This window comes from Mustela nivalis, assembly GCF_964662115.1.
Source record: "Mustela nivalis genome assembly, chromosome: 10".
Lineage (NCBI taxonomy): Eukaryota > Metazoa > Chordata > Mammalia > Carnivora > Mustelidae > Mustela > Mustela nivalis.
In genome coordinates, this window is record NC_139029.1 from 98089284 (window position 1) to 98110898 (window position 21615).

A 21615-nucleotide genomic window follows, 5' to 3' on the forward strand; every position below is an offset into this window, starting at 1 on the left:
CTTGGGGTTGGACCCGATTGGACAGCTTTCATTTAACGTGTGACCGTCTGTCCCCTTAGGACTCCCTTCACTCTTGAATCTGCTCTTCATTAAATGGAGAGGCTCTGCAGGTGTACCCTCATGCTTTCCTGCTCCCAGAAATCACAGCCGTCAGGTCCCTTTCCCTAAATTGTGGTAGCAGGAGCAGAGCTGCTATAAAAAGCAAAGCACTCTGTTCCATGATGGGTGTTTGCTTAGACACACGCTAAGCTTTCTGACAGTTTGTTCCTTTGGTTTTTCAGCTTTAAAGGAGTCCTTTTCCCTGGCCCTTCCCCTTCTGCGAAGCAATAGGTCTCTAAGAGGTCCAATTACATTTTGGCTTGGAATAATCCGCAGGGCCTTCTGCAGTTAGAAGCAAAATAGTCATCTCCCCTTCTTTCTGCTATTTCCTTTGGCAAAGTGGAAAGTCATCAGGAACCAGATCGGTCAGGAAAGCCCTGACCAAGAGCTGGTATGAACTTCAGACAAGACGCAGCCTGATGAGATGCCGTGTGCACAGTCATTGTCTGAGACAGAGGGTCTGAAATTGACACCATATGCGCCTGGAGGAGTAATTGCTCTGAAGGCAGGAGAAAAGCAACATGTCAGAACATTTTAGTAACACCTAATTCATCTCGAGGTTATAAATAAATCTTAATGCTTGCCTAAAAACAAAAGTCGAAAAATACTTTGACCAGATTGCTTTTGTGACAGTGCTTCCGGCAGAGGTGAACTTTATTAGGGAGGCAACACGAATAAAGAGAAATGCCTAACAACATTTTATGGTATATTTTACATGATTTTATTTTTTTGCAGTAAATAAAGTGGTTATAGGGCTCCAAGGAAAAGGGCCCAGATGTTAGAGAGTTGTGTGAAATTTAGGGGAAACAAGCTGTAAAAAGTGCAGTCATAAAACAGGCTGTCAGTGCCACACATCTGGACAATACAGCTGTATGTTCCTAGTGGCTGTCATCACCCAAAGAAAACTCAATAACCTCATTTCACCCCAATTAGGCAGCATACCAACAGGACCAACATTAAATTGCAAGGGGGTAGGGAAGAAACATTCCTATGGCACCTCTGTGTCAAGCAGTTTTTATCTTTCATTTGAATTCGGTCACCAAGAAGTAAAAGATTGCTAACATAGCTATTTCCATTATTATAAAACCCTATTTAATTTATACTGTTGTAATAAGTCAAAGTTTGACAGCTTAGATGACTGGCTATGCCAAACAATAGACTTTCTGTAGCAGGAAACTGACCTATCAGTCCTCCTGAAGGGAGCCCCTACGTATCTTTCCTCTACCCCTTTTTTGGGAGTCTGAGTCTAGCACCTCTGTGGGAAGCACTTTCTGCCTCTTTGGAAAAATAAATTCATTTTCAGATGACCCAATTTCTGTAAAGTAGAAGATAAATGCCCCTCTCTATGGCAATGGGGAATTTTTCTCTAATGCTTTGGGCCAGCAGTGAGACACCTTTGCAATCGGATGAATATTATAAAACTGAAATACCATTTCATCTTTTCCTCACCACCAAACTGAGCCAAAGGTTACAAAATGCCAATTTTCCTATTAATTGTGTGCTTCTTCATAGGTGTTAATAGCAGCAAAAGCAATTATGGACAGCGGAGAGAAATTAACTCTACCACTGATAGGGAAACTCTTGAAATTTCAGCTTCTCCAAGTTAAAATGAAGGACCAGCAGCGACGGGAAAATGAAAAGAAGGTACTGTGTGATGGTGGGTCTTCTAAAGAGGGCAAAGGGGGGAAAATGGAGCCAGGTTTCTCCAGGTCACTTCCTCTCTTCGTAAGCCTTCCATTAAGTGTTACCTGGCACATTCAGCTGTCGCCGCCTCCACAACAGGGAAAAGGCCATCCAAAGAACCATTGGAGGAACTCTTGTTTTCTCAAAGGCAGACCCATTAAAAATAAATTCCCTGGGCGCCTGGGTGGCTCCCCCCAGTGGGTTAAATCCTCTGCCTTCGGCTCAGGTCATGATCCCAGTGTCCTGGGATCGAGCCCCTCATCAGGCTCTCTGCTCACTGGGGAGCCTGCTTCCTCCTCTCTCTCTGCCTACCTGTCTGCCTACTTGTGATCTCTGTCTGTCAAATAAATAAAAAATCTTTAAAAAAAAATAAAAAAATTCCCCTGGGCAGAAATAGGACAACAGTCAGAGCAAGCGCCTGAGGTTGTTTTCCTAGTAGTCTATTTCCATGCTGGTAGCAAAGAAGAGAATCAAGAAGAGACGGAGTCAGGAGAAGTAAATGTCATGTGAAAAAACCCGCAAACCCGAACTATTTAAAATATTTTATCTGATATTCAGTAGGAGTTCCTACTGAACTAATGGGCTACATCTGTACCTTCCTCAGAATCTGAGTATTTCAGCAGCCATCCATCACTTCTACTCCCATATCACACACCTGATTATTTCTTCACATGTAGATTTTTCATTTGCGCGTGGAAATCAATCTGTGTGCTTTCCGAAGATTCATATTTTCATCTGAAAAAACAAAAATAGTCTAAAATACCTTTAGCAAAACGATGTCAGGTTCAAACTCATTTGTTATTATCATTACTCAAAATAAGAGAGGTTTTTCTTATTTTCCCAGTCATGCTGAAATATTTTTGGAAAGCCAAATGTTTCTGTGTGTACATGTGTGATATGTATGTGCACATGTGTATATGAAATGGATTTCCATGTAAGCTGTTTCTTTGTGCCCGTTGGTGGAAGAGGCAAAATCAGTTCGTGGAAGAAAAAAAGGGAAAAGGGAGTATGTTCCAATAATACCTTGCTCACCTTTGCAAGACCCCCAAATCTAGGTTTCCTACTTGAATTGGACTCTTGACAGGATAATTGTAGGACAAAATAATAATGCCACCTTAGATTTGTGATAGAGGGCTTTATGTTTTTCAAAGAGATTCCCCATATGGCATTTTATTAGGGTGGTGCATATTATTTCCTGGGGAAAATTATATTCATACGAACACAAATGATGGACCAGTTTTCCATCCATTTTTACATCATGTGTGGGAGCTTGGTACCTTAAGAAATACTCGGGGACATTAAGGCTTGGCAGAAGAAAAATGGGAAAACTTGAAACTAGTATAGAAACATCTTTCCTTGCCTTTTTAAATTCCAATGTTACATGGGAATCTGGATTATAAAAAATAGACCGTGAGTCCTGTGAAAACCTCTGTGCCTTCTGTTTGCTCTGTGCAATGAAACCTAACATGCTACAGAGTATCAGTTTACTTGTTTACCAACTACTTTAAATCAGCAATTGTTTGTAATAGAAAAAAGTTTTAGATTTCAGTGCACGAATTTTAAGTAACAGTACTTGGAATATCCTGGCAGCTCCCAAAAAGTTTTTAAAGCTCATGACAATGTAAAAATAGTTCTGCAGTGATTTTTCTCAACATATCTTTGAAAAGTGAACTATAATAATACAGTTCTGGGATTCTGAAGATACAGAAACAATCTTACTTTATTTTTTGAAAATTCCAAGTCCAAAGGAATTGGGGCTTGAATTTTAGATTGACATGTATGTGCGTATATATGTAATCGGTGCCTAAAAGAACTCTGAGCAATCAAGAGCCAACAATTACATAGTTTAATTTGATGTCTTCCTTAGATTGGGCTCCCCCAACACCAGCCCTAAATCTCTCAGTTGCAACCACAAGAGTAAGTGCTAAGTAAATGGATGAAAACTGATTGGAATGGAGTCCTGTCCAGAAAATACTCCTGGTAAAGGCAAGAGGAAGATTGTTGTTTGAGGGATGATCTAATCTCTGTTCATTTCAACACCACCACCCACCAGTCAGTTAGAACAATTGAGGTTAATGCTCGTCAGCCAGGGAGTTTGGAAGAAAGTAAAGTAAGTATGAAGTACGGAAAACCGACCCATGCTGTGGATTAGAAAACACAAAAAAGAAAAGAGGACTTGACCCAGATTCTTCATCTTTCCTGAACCCCAGGATGGAATTCTGAGATTCCTACAAGGGGAGTGACTATCCCTTCAGCTTTTTTACAGCAAGCCGAAATGTATGTAGATGTTTTCTTTCCAATGCTAATTTTGTTGCTGACCACTGTGCGACCCAAATCGTGCTTTGCATCTCCTTTCCTGAAGTTTCAGAATTGTATTTTTTTTTTTTTTTTTTAATGAATGCTTAAAAAGTATCCGTAACAGGTAATTACCGAAAAGACTTAGGGAGAAGATTTGGACAAAAATAACTAATATAATTAGGTCCAGGTTCTTTGTCCCTAGTGAAACAAATAGACCATTCTATGTTCGGTCTTGTTTTAATCGGCCAAAGTTTTTCTTAAAAATGTGGCGAAAAAGAAAGATAAGTAGTGAATAATATAGCTCCAGTTGCCAAATACAGTAAAAATGTCATTATTTTAGATTCCACTGATTTTAAAAATCTGTAGCACTTCCCTGTGGGCCCTGCTTACCGTTACATTTGCTTTGTCCTTGAAGAAAGTTTGCTGGCTAATTAATATTATAAAAAATAATGCAAGCAAAGATTTTTTTAAAGAACAGTTTTGAAGACTTTAGCACATGAATTTCTGAAAGGCCAATGCCTGCCTCTAATTGCAATTAAGTCGAAAATATTTGAAAACTCTGATCTATTTGGAAACACCTTATTGGTTCTTTCCAAATATACATGAAGAAAACATTCTATTGCTATAAATATGTTTTAGAATTTCAGAAAATCTGATTCTTTCATACCATTACTCTCAAAATGGATTTTGTTATATCTTAAAACCTGAATGAGAGTGCTTTGCTTAGAAATGACTTTTCCTTGCACACATCATTATCTCAACACTTATTTATGTTTAGGTCTAGCAGTATTAGTCTGTTGTTAATTATTATCTTAACAAACATTTATTGAAATAAGTATTTAGAGGAACAACATACTAAGCACATCCTATGTTCATAATGTCCATTATAATTTTAAAATAAATTACATGGTTTCTATTCTGATCCATGTTTTAATGTAGTCATTATCTGAATATTACAACATTGTTCACATTTTTACTTCTGTTTCTCTCCAACTTCCACATTAGATATTAATCTAAACATTTATTTAAAGCTAAAGCACTTTATTGGGAATATATTTAAAATATATTGAGTATTCAACGAAAAGGAGACACTTAATCATTGAAAAAAGAGATGCAAAATGGCTATAATACAAAAAAAAAAAAAAAAACGTTTAAATAATCGGCTAAACTAAATCTAGTCTTCCTGTGCCTCTGTGTCCAGTTCAGAAAATTTGCATATTTTAGGTTTTAGGAAAACATCCAAATGTGCTTATATTTTTTTTAAAAGATTTTATTTATTTATTTGACAGAGAGAGAGATCACAAGTAGGCAGAGAGGCAGGCAGAGAGAGAGGGGGAAGCAGGCTCCCCACTAAGAGCAGTGCCCGATGCAGGGCTCCATCCCAGGACCCCAAGATCATGACCTGAGCTGAAGGCAGAGGCTTTAACCCACTGAGCCACCCTGGTGCCCCAAACCATGCTTTTAATTTGTGAATTCAAATAACTAGTCCATAGCTTCTTGGATATTTTTATATCTTTCATGTAAAAGCAGAACAGTGCTGTCTCTTTCTGGCTCGTATACTTATTACACGTTGCCTTATTTTCCAAAGTACTAGAAATGGAAAAGAGGGAGGTCCGCAGTCAAGAACTATGCAGAGATGGTTTGGGCAAATTTTCTTAAAACAGCCCCAAATTAAAAGTACGTGAATGTGGTAAGACGTCATGATGAAGCCACAAACAACCCAGAGCTTGCTCCGAAGGAAGGACAAAGAAAAATTAGGGTCACTTTCACAGACGTTTTTAGACCTTACTCCAGTCGAAACCCCAAAATATTGGAAACCTGCCAACGTAATGCCATTTTTTGTGTGTGTTTTGTTTTAAAGAAAGGCCATAGGGACATACCAGGAAATTACAGGCTGGTTAGTTTTGATTCAGTTGTGGTTAAAATCTTCAAAAACTGTTTTAAGAAATCAAACAGAGGAAGAGCAGGAACTCAGTTTAGAGGGACCCGTGTGGTTTCAGGAAAGGAATAACTTGCCTCACTAACTGGATGGAATTCTTTGAAGCTGGATTATCAAAATGAGGATACTACCAACAAAACCGTTGGAGCTAAAGAGCTATAAAATTCAGCAATTCAGGGTAAATAATCGGTGACTCCCTCCCAAATTGATCTGTAGAAGAGAAGAAGTGTTTTCCTAATTGGGATGCTTTTCATTAATGAAAATTTCTTCACGGACTTCAGGGGAAAAAATAAACACCCCCAAAATACTCTTAAAATAGAGTCGTATTTTAAAAAACAAACAGCTATAATTCCAACAGCGAAGGATCATATTCAGCTACCCGTTATTGGCTCTTTGGCATTAGGCTAAGCTCTTTACACATATTATATCATTTAATCTTTCAAATTACTTTATGAGGTACAGAGTATTATTTTTGATTTGCCAATGGGGAAACTAAAGGTGTGAATAGCTACTCAGAGGTGTAGCTGGGAATCACATCCAAAACCGCCAGACACTTAAGATCATGTCCTCAGCCCCTACACAGACACCTTCCGAATGTGTCCCAATCATGTACAATGGCACTCTCGGCTCACCGTCTATAGAGTGCCTGCCCAGAGATGTTTCCCAGCAGGAGGTATGGCTTTGCTCAGTGATCTGCCATCAGCCATCTGGTCCCACTAATTACACTGCCTATAATATCCTGATGGAAAGTGTGGGGACAAGTCAAGGAAAGGAACAGAGCTCTCCAAAGACAAAGTCTACAGAACTAAGCAACCACTGGTTCCCAGGGGAGTTCTGACTTTATTTCTGGTTCTGTCCCCCTGCCCAGAAATCACATGGTCTTTGGGGACATCTCCTAGAACTAGACTCTCTGAGATTACTCCGCACAGCCTTACCCCCTCTCTGCCCTTCTGAATGTGGAGGTAGGGCTACAACTGGCTGATTCACTGCCAAAGCCTCTGAGTCACATAGAATCCTGCAAGAGAGAGACAGCAGGTAGACATCAGACCCTCACTATCACCAACCACAGTCATGGCCATGTTTTGATTCAGTGGATTAGGAACAGCACCTGAAGATGGCAATATGGCACCCTAGGATGTTCTGCAGGAGGTACCCAAAGAGATGACCCAAAGATTCCATCACTGGGTCAAGAGAGCCCACAACATGCCTAGACTTACATTTTCTACACCATAGCATCTATCTAGAAGAGCAGGCTCCTAACTCAACCACATGCATTATATTTTCTGTTTGGCAGGGCAACAGAGAGGAGAGCAGAGGGGAAAGAATAAATAGGAAACGGGTGCCTGGGTGGCTCAGTTGGTTAAGCAACTGCCTTTGGCTCAGGTCACAGTCCCGGATGTCCCGGGGTCGAGTCCCACATCAGGCTCCCAGCTCCATGGGGAGTCTGCTTCTCCCTCTGACCTTCTTACCTCTCATGTTCTCTCTCACTGTCTCTCTCTCAAATAAAGAAATAAAATCTTTAAAAAAAAAAAAAAAGTTGTTTTAAAAAAAGAATAAATAGAAAATACAGAAAAGGAGAAGCAACATGTTCATAATGCCATAATGCCATTACAATTAATGTTAACACTCTGATGTGTTTCCTTTATTTTGTTCTGTGAATTTTTTTCTTTATATAATTACTGTAATTAAAATACATAATTTTACTCATTACCTCAGCATCCACATCTATCATTATTGTTGGCTGTAGGATATTCTATGACTACCATAATTATCTGAACCACTTCTCTATTGTTAAATGTTTCAGTTATTTCCATAATTTTTTATAATAAACAATGTTGTTATCAACACCTCTATAGTATAGAATTCTTCATACTTTGGATAATTTCCCTAGCATTGGTTATAGAAATGGATTCATTGGGCCTCAGAATGTTCCCATAACTTGTGTTTCCAGAGTAGGTTCTGGAAGTCTTTAGACCCAGTTCTTTTTTTTTTCTTTTTTTCTTTTTTTTTCTTTTCAGCATAACAGAATTCCTTGTTTATGCACCACACCCAGTTCTCCATGTAATACGTGCCCTCCATAATAGACCCAGTTCTTAATTTAAAAAAGAAAGAAAGAAAGAAAGAAAAAAATTCCCCTCCCCCAGTCAGATGAACTTGGAAACCACTCTGTATTATGCACAACTCCTGGGAGATTTAACAACACATTAGTTTATTAAAGATGGAGGGATTTTTATAGACATTGGGGAGGGTATGTGCTTTGGTGAGTGCTGTGAAGTGTGTAAACCTGGTGATTCACAGACCTGTACCCCTGGGGATAAAAATATATGTTTATAAAAAATTAAAAATTAAAAAAAAAAGATGGAGGGATTTCATGAAAATACATGCGTTTAATCCTGTTTAAGCTACTGTCTCTCAACCATATTTGACACATACACGTCTTTCAGCCTTCTTATCTTCTGTGACCATAAGAATGGCTTGTTTGTGAATCACAGTAATCTCTTGAAAGACAACTAAAGTAACATTCAGAAAACAGACCTAGTTTTTCATAAGCCACATAATAAAGGAGTGACTTAGTTACTTAACCACCATGAACATGTTTTCTTATCTATATCCTTAATAATATTGTTGTGGGAATCTTATGATAGAACACATGTGAAATCACAGAGTACTACACAAATATGTAGATGCGCTGTTATCTATAAGAAAAAGATGTAGGAGAGTTATTTACCAACAGTTCCACTGACTTTTACTGTTCGTCTCCCTTTTATTGGATAACGTAACAAACACCTGTCAAGGTTTTTGAAGGTATTTAAAGGCATTTGAATGTTGGCATCGAGAGCCATTTACAAAATAAAATACAATCTAGAATCTTTGAGAGTGTCAAATAACTAGGTTGCCTGTTAGAGGGAGAATTTTTTATATTTCCCTTTTTTAAAAAAGTGAGAATAACAAGACTGAGGATTCTAGGTAAGTGTTGCTTGATTCTCAGCTAAGTATGTGACATGCTAATACTTCTTTAGTTTGTAGCTAAAACAAGAGCCCCACATCTGCTATGTAGCTTAACTGGGTAAGAAATCTCTGTTCCTAGCCACAGCCTTCTCACAGTAGGGGGCATCCAGATGTTTTTTGTATGCAGTGCATTTTAAAGAAAATATACTCTATAAGGAACTTGCCTCCACCTTCATATGCTGGGGAACATGTGTTCCCTAAACATGGTGGAAAGAGGGGCCTTTTGGATATACCCTTCCTAAATTTTTGTCTTGAATTGGCAAGGTCCCCCTGAGTTAAGTTTTGTGCAGATGACCATAGAATGGGAACATTCGTGCTATGCTCCCCAGAAGAAAAGTTAGTGTGAACAAATTTTAGTTTATGACTTAGGAAGGGGTCAAATTTGGTGAATGCTCAGCTAATCTGGTTCACTCCCTAGAATCCCCCATCTCCAAATCTCAAGACATAAACTCATAGGGGGAAGGGCTGATTCTGGATATGAGAGAACAGACAGGAGGGAAGACCGGAGGTCATTTTGCTATGATTGGGGTTTGGTAAAAAAGGAGGTGTCACTTTTTGACCAAAATAGAATTCTAGGGTCCAGTCATCATCAAGAACCTCAGGGACAAAGGGACTGTCCTGGTTCAGTTCAAGTGTGGAGGCTTGGAGGCATGGGGAACAGGTGAATATGTGAGGGAGAAGTGAGGAACCACAACTAGAGTCAGACATGGGAGACCAAAAGGGACTGGGTAGGACAGAGTGTTCAGAAATCCACCAAGAACTTCTCTGCCTGGATCCGGCGCCCCAAATAACCTAGGTACTTCCATTGGCTTCTATTCTCTACTGTATGATATGTCTGTACCAGGAAAATACATCCATAGTCACTCTACCTAGGAAATTCTTTACATAGATTACTGTGTAATCTTCTTGAAATTCCATCCATTGAAGAAAACATTATTGTTAAACAGAAGATGCAAAACACTAAATTATGTAGTGAGAACAGTAACGATGTTAAAATGGTGGGTAAACATAATTTGAAAGAACTCACTAAATATCTTCTTCATTCATCTTCTCTGGTGGTTTTTGTCAGCTCTCTGTATTTCAGATTTCCCAATAATGACTATTATTTTTATAATTTAAAAAAAAAGTTACTTAAATGAATCAGGATTTATGGACATCTTTAAGATACTTTCATGAAAGGAGGGAGGTAGATATTGATCATTTCAGTGCCAATGGAAATGTGTTTCTCCAGGCAACCAAGCTTTGCCTTGTTAAGGGAATGCAAAAGCAAAAAGAAAGAAAAAGAACAGACCACGCAACAAAAGGAGTAGGTGAGGAAGGTGAAGCTATGGAGAAACAAAAGCGCATCCAACAAATAGTGTTATTTAGCCCCTGGAAAGACAGAGTAGAAGGAGGGCGGAGGCCTGGCAAAGAAGGTGGGAAGATATCAAAGACTGAGACTTACAGGACGAGAGAAATAAAATGACTTTAGGCTTTGAGTCTCTACCGTAGTGGTATGTCTGGGGGCAAACTGTGTGTCGCCATTTATACAGCGTGAACAAAACTACCCATCTCACAGGTTGCATTTGGAGAACAAATGGAAGATGATGGTGTCTAGAAAGCACCTGTCACACTCCAGAGCTGAGTCTCTGTAATTTATTGCTAATTTTACATTTTGGTTGTGATCTACCCTGCTCTCTCTGGGCTCCCAAGAAACCTTACAGAATAAAGGACTCAGGGAGTTCCTTACCTTAGAGAACCCCAACCTTGCCAAAGAAGCTCCAAAGCGATGGGAGCTGTGTGGCCGCCCATGTGCTCATAACCCCACCTAGGAGAGCCAGCGGGGTGAAAGGGACCTTATACCATCATATCAGGAAAAGGATAAAGAAACTAGTTTTAAACTTCCTCTGTACTCAGCAGTATTTTTTGGAAAGATAGACTAAGTAAATGGGTGTATGAAATACCCATGTTTATTCTTCTGGGTGTACTTGAGAATAATTTAATCTGTAATGGTTTCTCCCTTTCAGTTCTAAAGGTCACTTTGAGATTTTATTTAAAATCACAGTTGTGGAAATTTCTTGAAGCTTTTGATGGCAGAGTTAGGACTTCTCTGTGGCAAGGCTAGCTGTCCACCAAGGAGCTACATGGGAGTGTTCCACTTCAGTGGATTTACCATGATCCCAGTGCGGCTGCCTGAGGGCCTGTGTGAGTCTTGCCAATGCCTCCGAGCTAACTGGACTCAGGGGCATTGATTTGTACTCCGGTTTCATTTTAAATTAACAATCTCAAAATTTCCAGTAAGCTCTCGACACTGGCAGAGAGTTCTACCATATTTTTTCGCTAAGCTTGCACTCCCACTTTCTGACATGACTCCCATTACCATCCCTGTTCAAAACCTCTTACCTCGTACCTGCCTGTCCTTGGCCAATAACTGTGCCTCATTCCTTCACTTGAAAAAAATTGAAACATTCCCTTACCACCAGGAAGACCTCTCTCTTTTTTAAACCCACACCCAGACACCCCCCTCCTCTTGCTCCTCTTACTAAACTGAGAAATGGCCTTTCCTCCTAGCAAAGGAAATGGACACATTCTCTAGATCTGTGCCCATCTTACCTTCTTAAGGGCTTTAGTCCCCTTGAAGCCATCTCCCAAGATGTGGGTCATGTTTTGTCTCCCCCACCTAAGCTTGGTCTACTCTTTCTTTGCCCACTCTTCTGCTATCCTCACTCTTGAACATACCTCTCTCTCCTTTATGACTCAGGGCCTTTGTGCCACACTTTGTCTTTTCCTTGCTTCTCCCATGGATGATTCTTCATCTTCCAGGTCTTCACTCAAATGTCACCTCCTCAGAGAAGCCCTCTATCACTAAATTATTAGAGAGGTTTCCTCAGTTGTGTGCCTCTCATTGGGTTTTAGCCTTCATAAAAGTCATGTATTTTTGCTTGTTTGGGATGTGCTTTTTGCCTCTTTCTTCCCCAGTAGGCTAGGAGCTCAAGGGGATAAGCCCAGCTGTAGTTTATGCATGAGTTCATGTCTGGTGCAGAAAGAAATGCTGGGGCTTATCCAACCTTTGCACCTTACTTTGTGCACTCCTTGCTGCCTCCACCCAAGGCTAGTAATGACATCGGCAGCCTTCCCCTGATGCTTTCCGCTGGGGCAGTGGAGACAGAGTTTCCCCACCCCAGGCGCTAGGCCCTCGTGGATAATCCATAGTTACCTCTGACACTTGTAGGTGGCAAAGCCAAAGCCAAACTCTTTCTGGAGCTCTCAACATCCAGAAGATACATGCAGTAGAGGATTGTCTCTCTCCTCTTCTGTGCTTCATTCTGTTAGCTTGGTGTCAAAGCAACATATCTTCTACTCTTGTCTTTAATGTATTATAATGTAATTTTTCAAATTTGATTTCTTGATCTCTGGAAAACACAGAGCCCAGATGTTACTACAATATTTTTTTTTTAAATTTTGCTGTTCCAATTGTGTAGAGTATGGAAAAAGCAAATAATATCAGCATATTCCAAATCTTCTGTATGGCCACCTTATGATCCAGTAGTGACAGAGAATTTTAATGAACACAACCCATTTGTATTTCTAAACAAATGAATTGAAAGTGTAATTACACTATGAAATAATGCACAAAGCTTTCAGCAATAGTGTGAAAAAAAAAATGATGGGAAAATTGGGTCTTTACATGTTATGTGGCAGTCCAAATATGCTCCAGAACAATGTGTAAAGAGTTTGCTCTGGCCACTGATGTTTTATGTTGATCCCATCTTTGAATGTATCAAAGAACCATCATTGATTTTGTCTATACATTTTTAACTAGCATTGTAATAAAAATGATTTGTTGGTGCTAGGTTCCCCCCAAAAATCTATTAACCTTTAAAACTTGTTAATATAATACTTAAACTTTGAAAAATTTTATCAAGAAGATTTTAGAGAAAACTATTCTTTCTGGGTTTTTTAACTTTTACATTGGTTTCGGAAGTAGAATTTAGTGATTCTTCAGTTGCATGCTGGGTGTTAACCCAGTGCTCATTACATCAAGTGCCCTCCTTAATGCCCATCACCCAATTACCCCTTCCTCCCATCCACCTCCCTTCTAGCAACCCTCAATTCGTTTCCTAGAGTTCAACATCTCTAATGATTGCCTGTCTCTCAATTTTCATCTTATTTTATTTTTCCTTCCCTTCCCCATGTTTATCTGATTTGTTTTTTTAATTCCATATATGAGTAAAATCATATGGTATTTGTATTTCTTTGAATGACTTATTTTGTTTAGCATAATACAGTCTAGTTCCATCCATGTCATTGCAAATGGCAAGATTTCATTCCTTTGATGGATGAGTAATATTCATATATATATATGTATATATAAAGAGAGGTATATCTATAGAGAGAGGGCTACACACACACACACACACACACACACACACACATATTATTAATTAAGTGTGTGTGTGTGTGTCCTCTTCTTTATCCATTCATCTGTTGATGAACATCTGGGGTTTTTCTATCTTTGCATAGTTTGGCTATTGTGGACACTGCTGCTATAAATGCTGGGGTGCATGTGCCCCTTTGAATCACTATGTTTGTATCCTTTGGGTAAATACTTCCTAGTGTAATTGCTGGGTTGTGGGGTAGCTCTATTTTTAACTTTTTGAAGAACCTCCATACTGTTTTCAAGAGTGTCTGCACCATTTTTTTTTTTTTAACCTTTGTTTTGTTTTTAATGGAAAAGCCAACCTCTCTCTTAGACTCATACAAGACTCCTCGGGGTTAGGCTGCAAGCTAAACCCAAGTTCCTGCCATCACGAGGTACTCAGAATCTCCCACTCACCCTGCTCCCCCCAGTTGAGGTAATTTATAGGCCTAGGCTTGACTCTCCCTTTGGATGAATTTTCTTCTAGAAAGCCGCTTGTGTAAAAAGTCTCCTATCATGTACCCCACAGTCCTCATGTGTAGATGTGCCGTATGACAAGTCAGGCCCAACCTGGGATCTCCACTATCCTGGCTTGAAGAATGACTACCCTCAAAATAAATGAGTAAACAAGCAATTGAATGAAATAAAGAATTAATTTGCCGACAGTAGAAAAGCTATTGTTTGCTCACCATATGATTTGGAGAAAAAGTATTCTTTCTTTCCAGGTAATAGAAGATAGATTCAAGATAGAAAAGGATAAAGGGAAAGCAAAACCTCCCAAGGAGAAGAAGACCTCAGGTGTGAAGGTTGCCAAAGGAAAGGGAAAAGATCAGCCTGAGGCAAACACAACAGTGAAAAAGACCACGCAGTTAAAACGGAGGGGAGAAGACGATGACACTAAACACTACATCGGTCAGTGATATGCTCCTCCGGTCGGTCACCTTTCACTTCCTGCTTTCCAATCTACGAAGTAACTTGAGAAAACATTCCAATAATGATGCTTACTCTTTCCCAGGCTTTTCACTTTCGCTCTTTCTAAAACCAGAAATCACGTATCACTCATGATATCCTAATAGGAAAATATTACTTTTTGCAGTTCCTTTATGTTTTCAGTAAATACACATTTAGCTTGTGTCTTGCTGTGGGGATGTTTAAATAATGCAAATGAAGTAAAAAATCAAGAGCTGACTGTGCCACCAGGCATCTTACCACCTTGTTCAGGACATTTTAAAAAGTCAGGCATAATTATGAGGCCAATTAGAAAACGATTATTGTAATGAGTGAAATACAGTGGTGATAAAATGAGACCAGTTAATGTGGGACTCACACAGGGCACACCGCTTCCTGACCTGACCTCAACTTCTCCCACTATTAGCTTCTCTTAGAGCAACTGGAGTTTCTTTTCATTTTTGATTATTGATATAAAACTGGTTTGACCTGTACCACCTGTGAGTAATTCATTGCCACCTACCCTTGAACCCAAATGGAGCTTCCTATTATTATTTGGATCCCACTTAAATGAGATGGCAGGCCTTCACACCCCTCATCGCTTGAACTCCCCTGCCGTAGCTCCACTCTAAAGCCACAAGACTTAGAAGCCATGATATTATGGTTTCCAATATCAACATTCCCAATATCAACACAGATTTGTTTAGGGATAGAAGAAAAAGTATCACTTAAAAATGAAAAGTTTGTGCATATTGCCTTATTTGTAAATTCATCTTAATGGGCTATTATGGAATTTAATGTTTTCACGTATTACCCAGCATGACTATGAATGTACAATTATTTTTACCTCTCGGAATCTCAGAGTCTAGGAGAAAGTCCTGTTTTAACATTAGTAAAAACTGTAGCCAAGGCCAAGCAGAGGGGGAAAAAATGTTAGGAAAGTACACAATATATATCTTAAAAATTTTAATGCAAGAACTGTATCACTGCTCTGTAACCCACACTCAGCATTCACACCTCTTGACGTAAATACACAGAATACTCTGGTAGGGGGCACGTCCATACTTGATACTTCCCTCTCCTGTAAACACCTCTACTTATAAAATACCGCAAAAAGCTGCAGCTACTCGTAATTCGGGAGTAAAGCCATATGTGACTCAAAAGAGACTGAACCAAAAAAAAAAATATATATGTATATATATATATATATATATATATATCTCCAAAGCCTTTTTCTTTTTACAAAAACCCAAGTACACATTTTCCATGAGTGCGGGCCCCATGTATGTTTGTCCTTCTATCATGACTATCTCATTTACAAAAGTGATTTAATATTTTGTAAAATGGGCACAGCCTTCTTACTGGAAGGCTAGTAATGGAAAACAGCCCACAGACCTGCACTGCAGCCAACTGGACTGTGTCTGGTGAGCCAGAGGCATTATAAATGCATGCATAATGTATGTAGCCATCGAACTGGTTGAGTGCAACCTGTTCTCTTTTAAAATGACGACCGCTCTCCTTTATGGCATTTTGAACAGACGATGAGCCAGATGATGGTGCCCAGCATTACATTATAGTTGTGGGCTTCAACAATCCTCAGCTATTCGCGATTATGACTGAGCTTGGCGTTCCCATAAGCAGCGTGATTAAAATATCTTCAGAGAATTATGAACCTCTGCAGACACACCTGGCAGCACTTAGCCAGCAGCAGGAAGTTCTTCTTCAGCCAGAAGGTATGCAGTCTGCTACACAACTCACTGAATCCTTCAGTATTCTCCACTGTCTGTAAAGTACAAATAGAATTTTCTGTCCAAAAAAAGAGTCCTACAATACCTTCGTTATTAAATCCTTTTAAGACTTTGATTTGCTCTTTATTCTGCTTGTGCTAGCCAGGTGCTGTAAATTCTGCAAATTAAAATCATACTCTGTTTATATCCCTGTGTAGCCCCAGAGAACACGGACTGTGAGTCACAAGACTTGGTTATCTGACTACCTTTCTCAGGAACATTTAACCAATAGCTTTTACCTAATGTGTAGGCTGGACAGATCAACTATAGATAATGTGTTCTTCCAGAAGTCACCACATGGACCAAGGGAGGTCATAGCCTTGGATTCTTGCTCTGCTCGGCTTCTGGCTTCTTGTGATAAATCAGAGAGGGCATTCTATCTTCTGAGCTTTACACTAGGACGTTGTGGGGTGAAGCCCCATCCACGCTACAATTCAACCATTCAGGGCTTCATCTAAGGGAGTTATGCTAGAATGCCACTGTGGGAGGGGAACTAAAAGTTACTGTATACTTTAGGTGACACAACAAGGATTCGGTGTAAGCCTGTGTGACATGCAAGTCCAAGATTTTCTGCTGTAATGCTGTTCCTTTCATTGTTACTTATTAATGTCATTTGCACAGTGTTTTGTAATCTACACAACCACATGCCAATGTCTAAAACACTGCCTTTTAAGAACTTGCTGTTCCTGGGGGTACCTGGGTAGCTCAGTCGGTTAAGCACCAGCCTTTGGCTCAGGTCATGATCCCAGGGTCCTGGGATCGAGCCCACTCGGGTTCTCGGCTCAGCCAGGAGTCTGCTTCTCCTTCTGCTCCTTCCCCTACTCATGCTCTATCTCTTGCCCCCTCTCTCTCAAATAAAATCTTTTTTAAAAAATTTGCTCTTCCAAGTTAGAAATTACTCCCACTCATGACAGTAAAAACTACCATTTACTGGGCAGATGCCTTGGACTAGGCTTAGTGCTAAGGGCTCTAAGTGCATCAGTTTATGTAGTCTCCACTACTACCCCCGGAAGTGTGTTTTATTACAGACGGTCCCCAACTCATGATGGTTGGACTTAGCTTTCCGACTTTGGTGTGAAACAAATACGCGTTCAGTAAAAACAATACTTCGAAGTTTGAATTTTGCTTTTTTCCTCAGACTAATAACCTGCTCACCTGCAGTTCTGGCTGGTGGCAGCTCCCAGCCATCCACGTGATCCCGAGAGAAAACTACCAATACACCAGCACATTCTGTACCCCTACAGCCACTGTGTTGTTCACTTTTAGTACAGTGTTTGAAAACTACAGGAGATAGGCAACCCTTTATTATAAAACGGGCTTTGTGTTAGATGATTCTGCCCAACTGCAGGCTAAGGTAAGTCTTCTGAGCATGTTTAAGGTAGGCTAGGTTAGGTGTATTATGTCACTTTCAAAAGTTCCATTCACAATGCATTTATTGGGATAACTCTATCCCCACTCTTAAGTCAAGGAAGATCTGTTTCTTCCATTTTACCAAAAGGACTCTCAGCCTAGAGGCAGTTAGTAAGTAAAACAGTAGAGATCCAGACCCAGCTGCTCCCGACTATCTCAAAGGATAGCTGTAACATTAAATATCTTACTGTTGAAGCCAGTGAGAAAATGTTCCGTAAGTGCATAGCCTCTCTGTAAAAAAGTGCATACCCTCTCTGTAGAAACCTTGCCATTTGCGACAACCACTGGATGGAACTAGAGGGTATTATGCTAAGCGAAATAAGTCAATCAGAGAAAGATAATTGTCATACGATCTCCCTGATATGAGGAAGTTGAGAGGCACCATGGGGGTTTTGGGGGGTAGCAAAGGATAAATGAAAAGATGGGATTGGGAGGGAAACAAACCTTAAGAGACTCTTAATCTCACAAAACAAACTGAGGGTTGCTGGGGGGAGAGGGGGAGGGAGACGGTGGTGGGGTTATGGACATTGGGGAAGGTATGTACCTCGGTGAGTGCTGTGAAGTATGTAAACCTGGCCATTCACAGACCTGTACCGCTGGGGCTAATAATACATTATATGTTAATTTAAAAATTTAAAAAACAAAAAAACGCCAAACTCAGAGGAAAAAAGCTCAGACATGTGGTTATCAGAGGTAGAGGGTGGGGGAGGAGAAAATTGGAGGGAGGTAGTGAAAAAGTACGAATTTCTAGTTATAATATAAATAATTACTGGGGATGTAATGTACAACATGATGACTGTGGTTAACACTGCTGTATGATATATAAGAAAGTTGTTAAGAAGGTAATTCCTAAGAGTTTTTATCACACAGAGAAATTTCTTTTTTTTTCTTTCTTTTCATTCTATCTATAGGAAATGTGGGTTTTTGCGGAACCTATTATGATAATCGTTTCACAATATATGTGAATCAAACCATCATGCTATATGCCTTAAACTTATACAGTAATGTTTGTTGGTTAATTCTCAATAAAACTGGAAAAGAACATCAAAAGAAATATTTAATATATAGAAATAAAAGCACAGAAAAATAGACTTTGTAATAGAATCCTGAGGTGTTAGTAGTAGAACCAACCCATTTTGTTATAGACATAATAAACACTAATATCTTGGGCAAAATTTCATGTGTACATTTATGGGGAACTGTCATGATTTTATTCAGAGCACAAATGTCCAGAGAAGTCTGTAGCTATCCAAATGTAACCCAAGGTTGACTAAAGCATCAGTCATTGATCCGGTCTATTTCCCGCCATGGGGGAAGGAGAAGTGGATCAACAGCATTTCTAACCAGTTATGAAGCAAACACACTGAGATGGCCAAAAAGCTGTCTGGCAGACGAACTGCTCCCACATAGATGCCATCGAAAGATGATGGAAACATCAGACACATTAAGCTCTGCAAGTGTGTGACCTTATCATAACGTTTCTGGTCTTCAAGTGTAAAAGGAAGGCGTGAAATAAGCTCATGTTTGATAATCAATTCTGGAAGAAAAATCCTCCAGTCTCATAATTGTATAACCCAAGTTCAAACCTTCTCAAAATTATGATCCTTTACTTGCTCTGGTACTGCACAGGTATCTTAAAATGCCTATACCTCACCATGTCCACTTACAGTGGGAAGAATTCAACATTCTCATTATGTTTTATTAACATGTTATAATTAGACATAGAGGCTGAGAAACTGAAGAAAGAGAAGGCCATAAAAGAACTTGAAATTTTCTGGAAGTACCTGGAACCAATCCTGAATAATGAGAAACCTGAAACAAATCTCTGTGATGTTGCTCGTCTTGAATACATGGTCAAGGCAGATAACTTTCCTTCTGACTGGGCAGACAACGAGATGATGGTTAGTACATGGTCTTGTGAGAGTGGTTGGGGCTTGTGGTAGTGTGGTCCATTTATCATTTATCATCTTTATTCTTCCCACAGACATTCATTAAGCACTGACTATATGCATAGCTTTGTGCTAGACTCCTTTTCTTCAAGACAGTGATAACACTGAATGCCCAGTGATGGCTATAGCCTGGTTCTTTAGCTTTTAATGTAAGAACTAACGGCAAAAAATGAGGTGGAGATAGAAACAAAGGATGGTAATTCTTTTATTTGGTGCATGTGGCTTTGATTCATACTTCATATTCTTGGCAGTAGTCTTAATATGTAACATTGTTAATTATGAAAATATAAATTTTACAGTTTTTCCAATTACATTGTCTTTCTCTGTTTAATATATCAGTTCAAAATATTGTTTATCTGGGTCCTTAATTTTATTGCTAAAATTGCATTGTTAATGTATTTGGTCAACAAGGTCTATCTAATAGGATGACTTGGCCCCACCCCAACAATTAACAGGCATTTTCTGAGAACATTTACTGATCTCTGCTACTGTGGATCTTACAGAGAGACATGACTAAAACCATGAAACAGAGAAGCGATGTGGAAGGTGCCATACACCTATGTGCTCAGTTATGTGAAACACACTCTAAATTTCCTACTAATTCAGAAAAAGAAGAAATGGGATGCATCACAAAGTAATAGCAAATGTTGGATACATGAGGGTGTTTTTAAAAAGAAGGTTGAGTGGCAGTTCCTCATGGGTGTTATGGTAGATATCCAGGCATTCCCTGTTACACAGAACTTCTCAGGTCTCTTTCTGCTTGACGCCCCCTGTTCCAACAACCAGAGGCCCCGGAGTGAGAGCATGAACATTTCTCATGACCAGAGCCCCTGACTGGATGACCTTGAGGTGGATGTGCACATGGCGAAGTAAGGAAAACTCTGAGGAGAGGGAGACCCAGATTTGAACTTTGAAGGATGGGCCGGATTTAAATTAGTAACAATATACAGATCACTTCGAGTTATTAAGACTGTCAACATAAAGCATTAGATGTCACTATGTAGAAACAGAACACTGAAGCCTGATGCCTTGCCAATAGTAAGAATAAATACTGGCCTTGACCTATACGTGGAAAAGAAACCAAACATGAAGCCGTGGTCTAAGGCAGAGCTTGTTCTAAGCAAAACTGGTTAGTCCAAATTCCCTTGGCTTGGCCTCTTTCCACCCTTTCATCTGGATATCTTCATCTTCCCTGCTTTGTCTTTCACTCTTCTGCCTCCTAAGCCTGAGTTCAGTAAAGAAGGCACTACCTTTTGTCCTTTTTTGGTTCAATAGAGCACAAGAGATCACAGCCATATAATTCCTGAGCCATCATTTAGAGGAAGAAATAGAGTCTTTGAAGGCACTGTCAGGCCATGTATCTTTTTCTCTTGCACTAGCTAGGGCTCTCTTCTTTGTATTTTATTTACTGCTCTCCCCACTACCTCCCTGCAAGGCATGGACTGACAAGAGCTGAAATGTGGTGGGCCCAAGGTACAGTACATTCCATTGCACCTTCAGTACATAGATGTCATAACACCAAGGCACAGATCACAGCTTCAAAAGACCCAGCACCATTCCCAGCACCCTGCTTCCTCCTCCAGAACCCACAATTTTGTGTTCTTTGAAAGATTTTAATCACTCCTTTTTAAAAGAAAGTGTATTGACTATTTTACTTTTTTAAAATCTAGAGTAGAAGAATTTAAATGGCAATTAAAGTTCAGAAAATTTTATGTTGAAAAAATTTTGTCATCTCAGTTGAAATACTAGGTATGGTATAGAATATTCCTGACCTCCAAACTAAAAAGTTACCATCAAGGGCATCTAGTTGGGCCATAAAAGTAACAGGCAGGAATGAAAACATTCAGTCATCTGGGGAGCCATTTATAGCTGTGCTGCCCAGCTGGACACACTGATCTTCTATCAATCCATTTGCAAGTGTTTATCGAATATCTTCTTCATGCTAGAGCTGTGGTCTGGGTCCAATTGCAGTAATTTTTTTTTAGAGCCTAAGCATGCCTCTATAAGGTATGCATTGTGGATGAACCACCCAGAATTGAGAACGACAGGGAAAGAGAGCCTTGCAAACAGTTCAGTCATGGAGTTGGGTTTGCA

General features: G+C 39.6%; 1 protein-coding gene across 1 annotated transcript in view; it reads left to right on the forward strand.

Moving 5' to 3' along the window:
- SPAG17 (sperm associated antigen 17) overlaps positions 1-21615 on the forward strand; it is a 221863-nt gene that overhangs the window by 68868 nt on the left and 131380 nt on the right. The window contains exons 4-7 of the mRNA XM_082688009.1: positions 1612-1743; positions 14153-14339; positions 15914-16108; positions 19292-19473. Coding sequence (XP_082544135.1) covers positions 1612-1743; positions 14153-14339; positions 15914-16108; positions 19292-19473 — 696 coding nt within the window. The remainder of the gene's footprint in view (positions 1-1611; positions 1744-14152; positions 14340-15913; positions 16109-19291; positions 19474-21615) is intronic.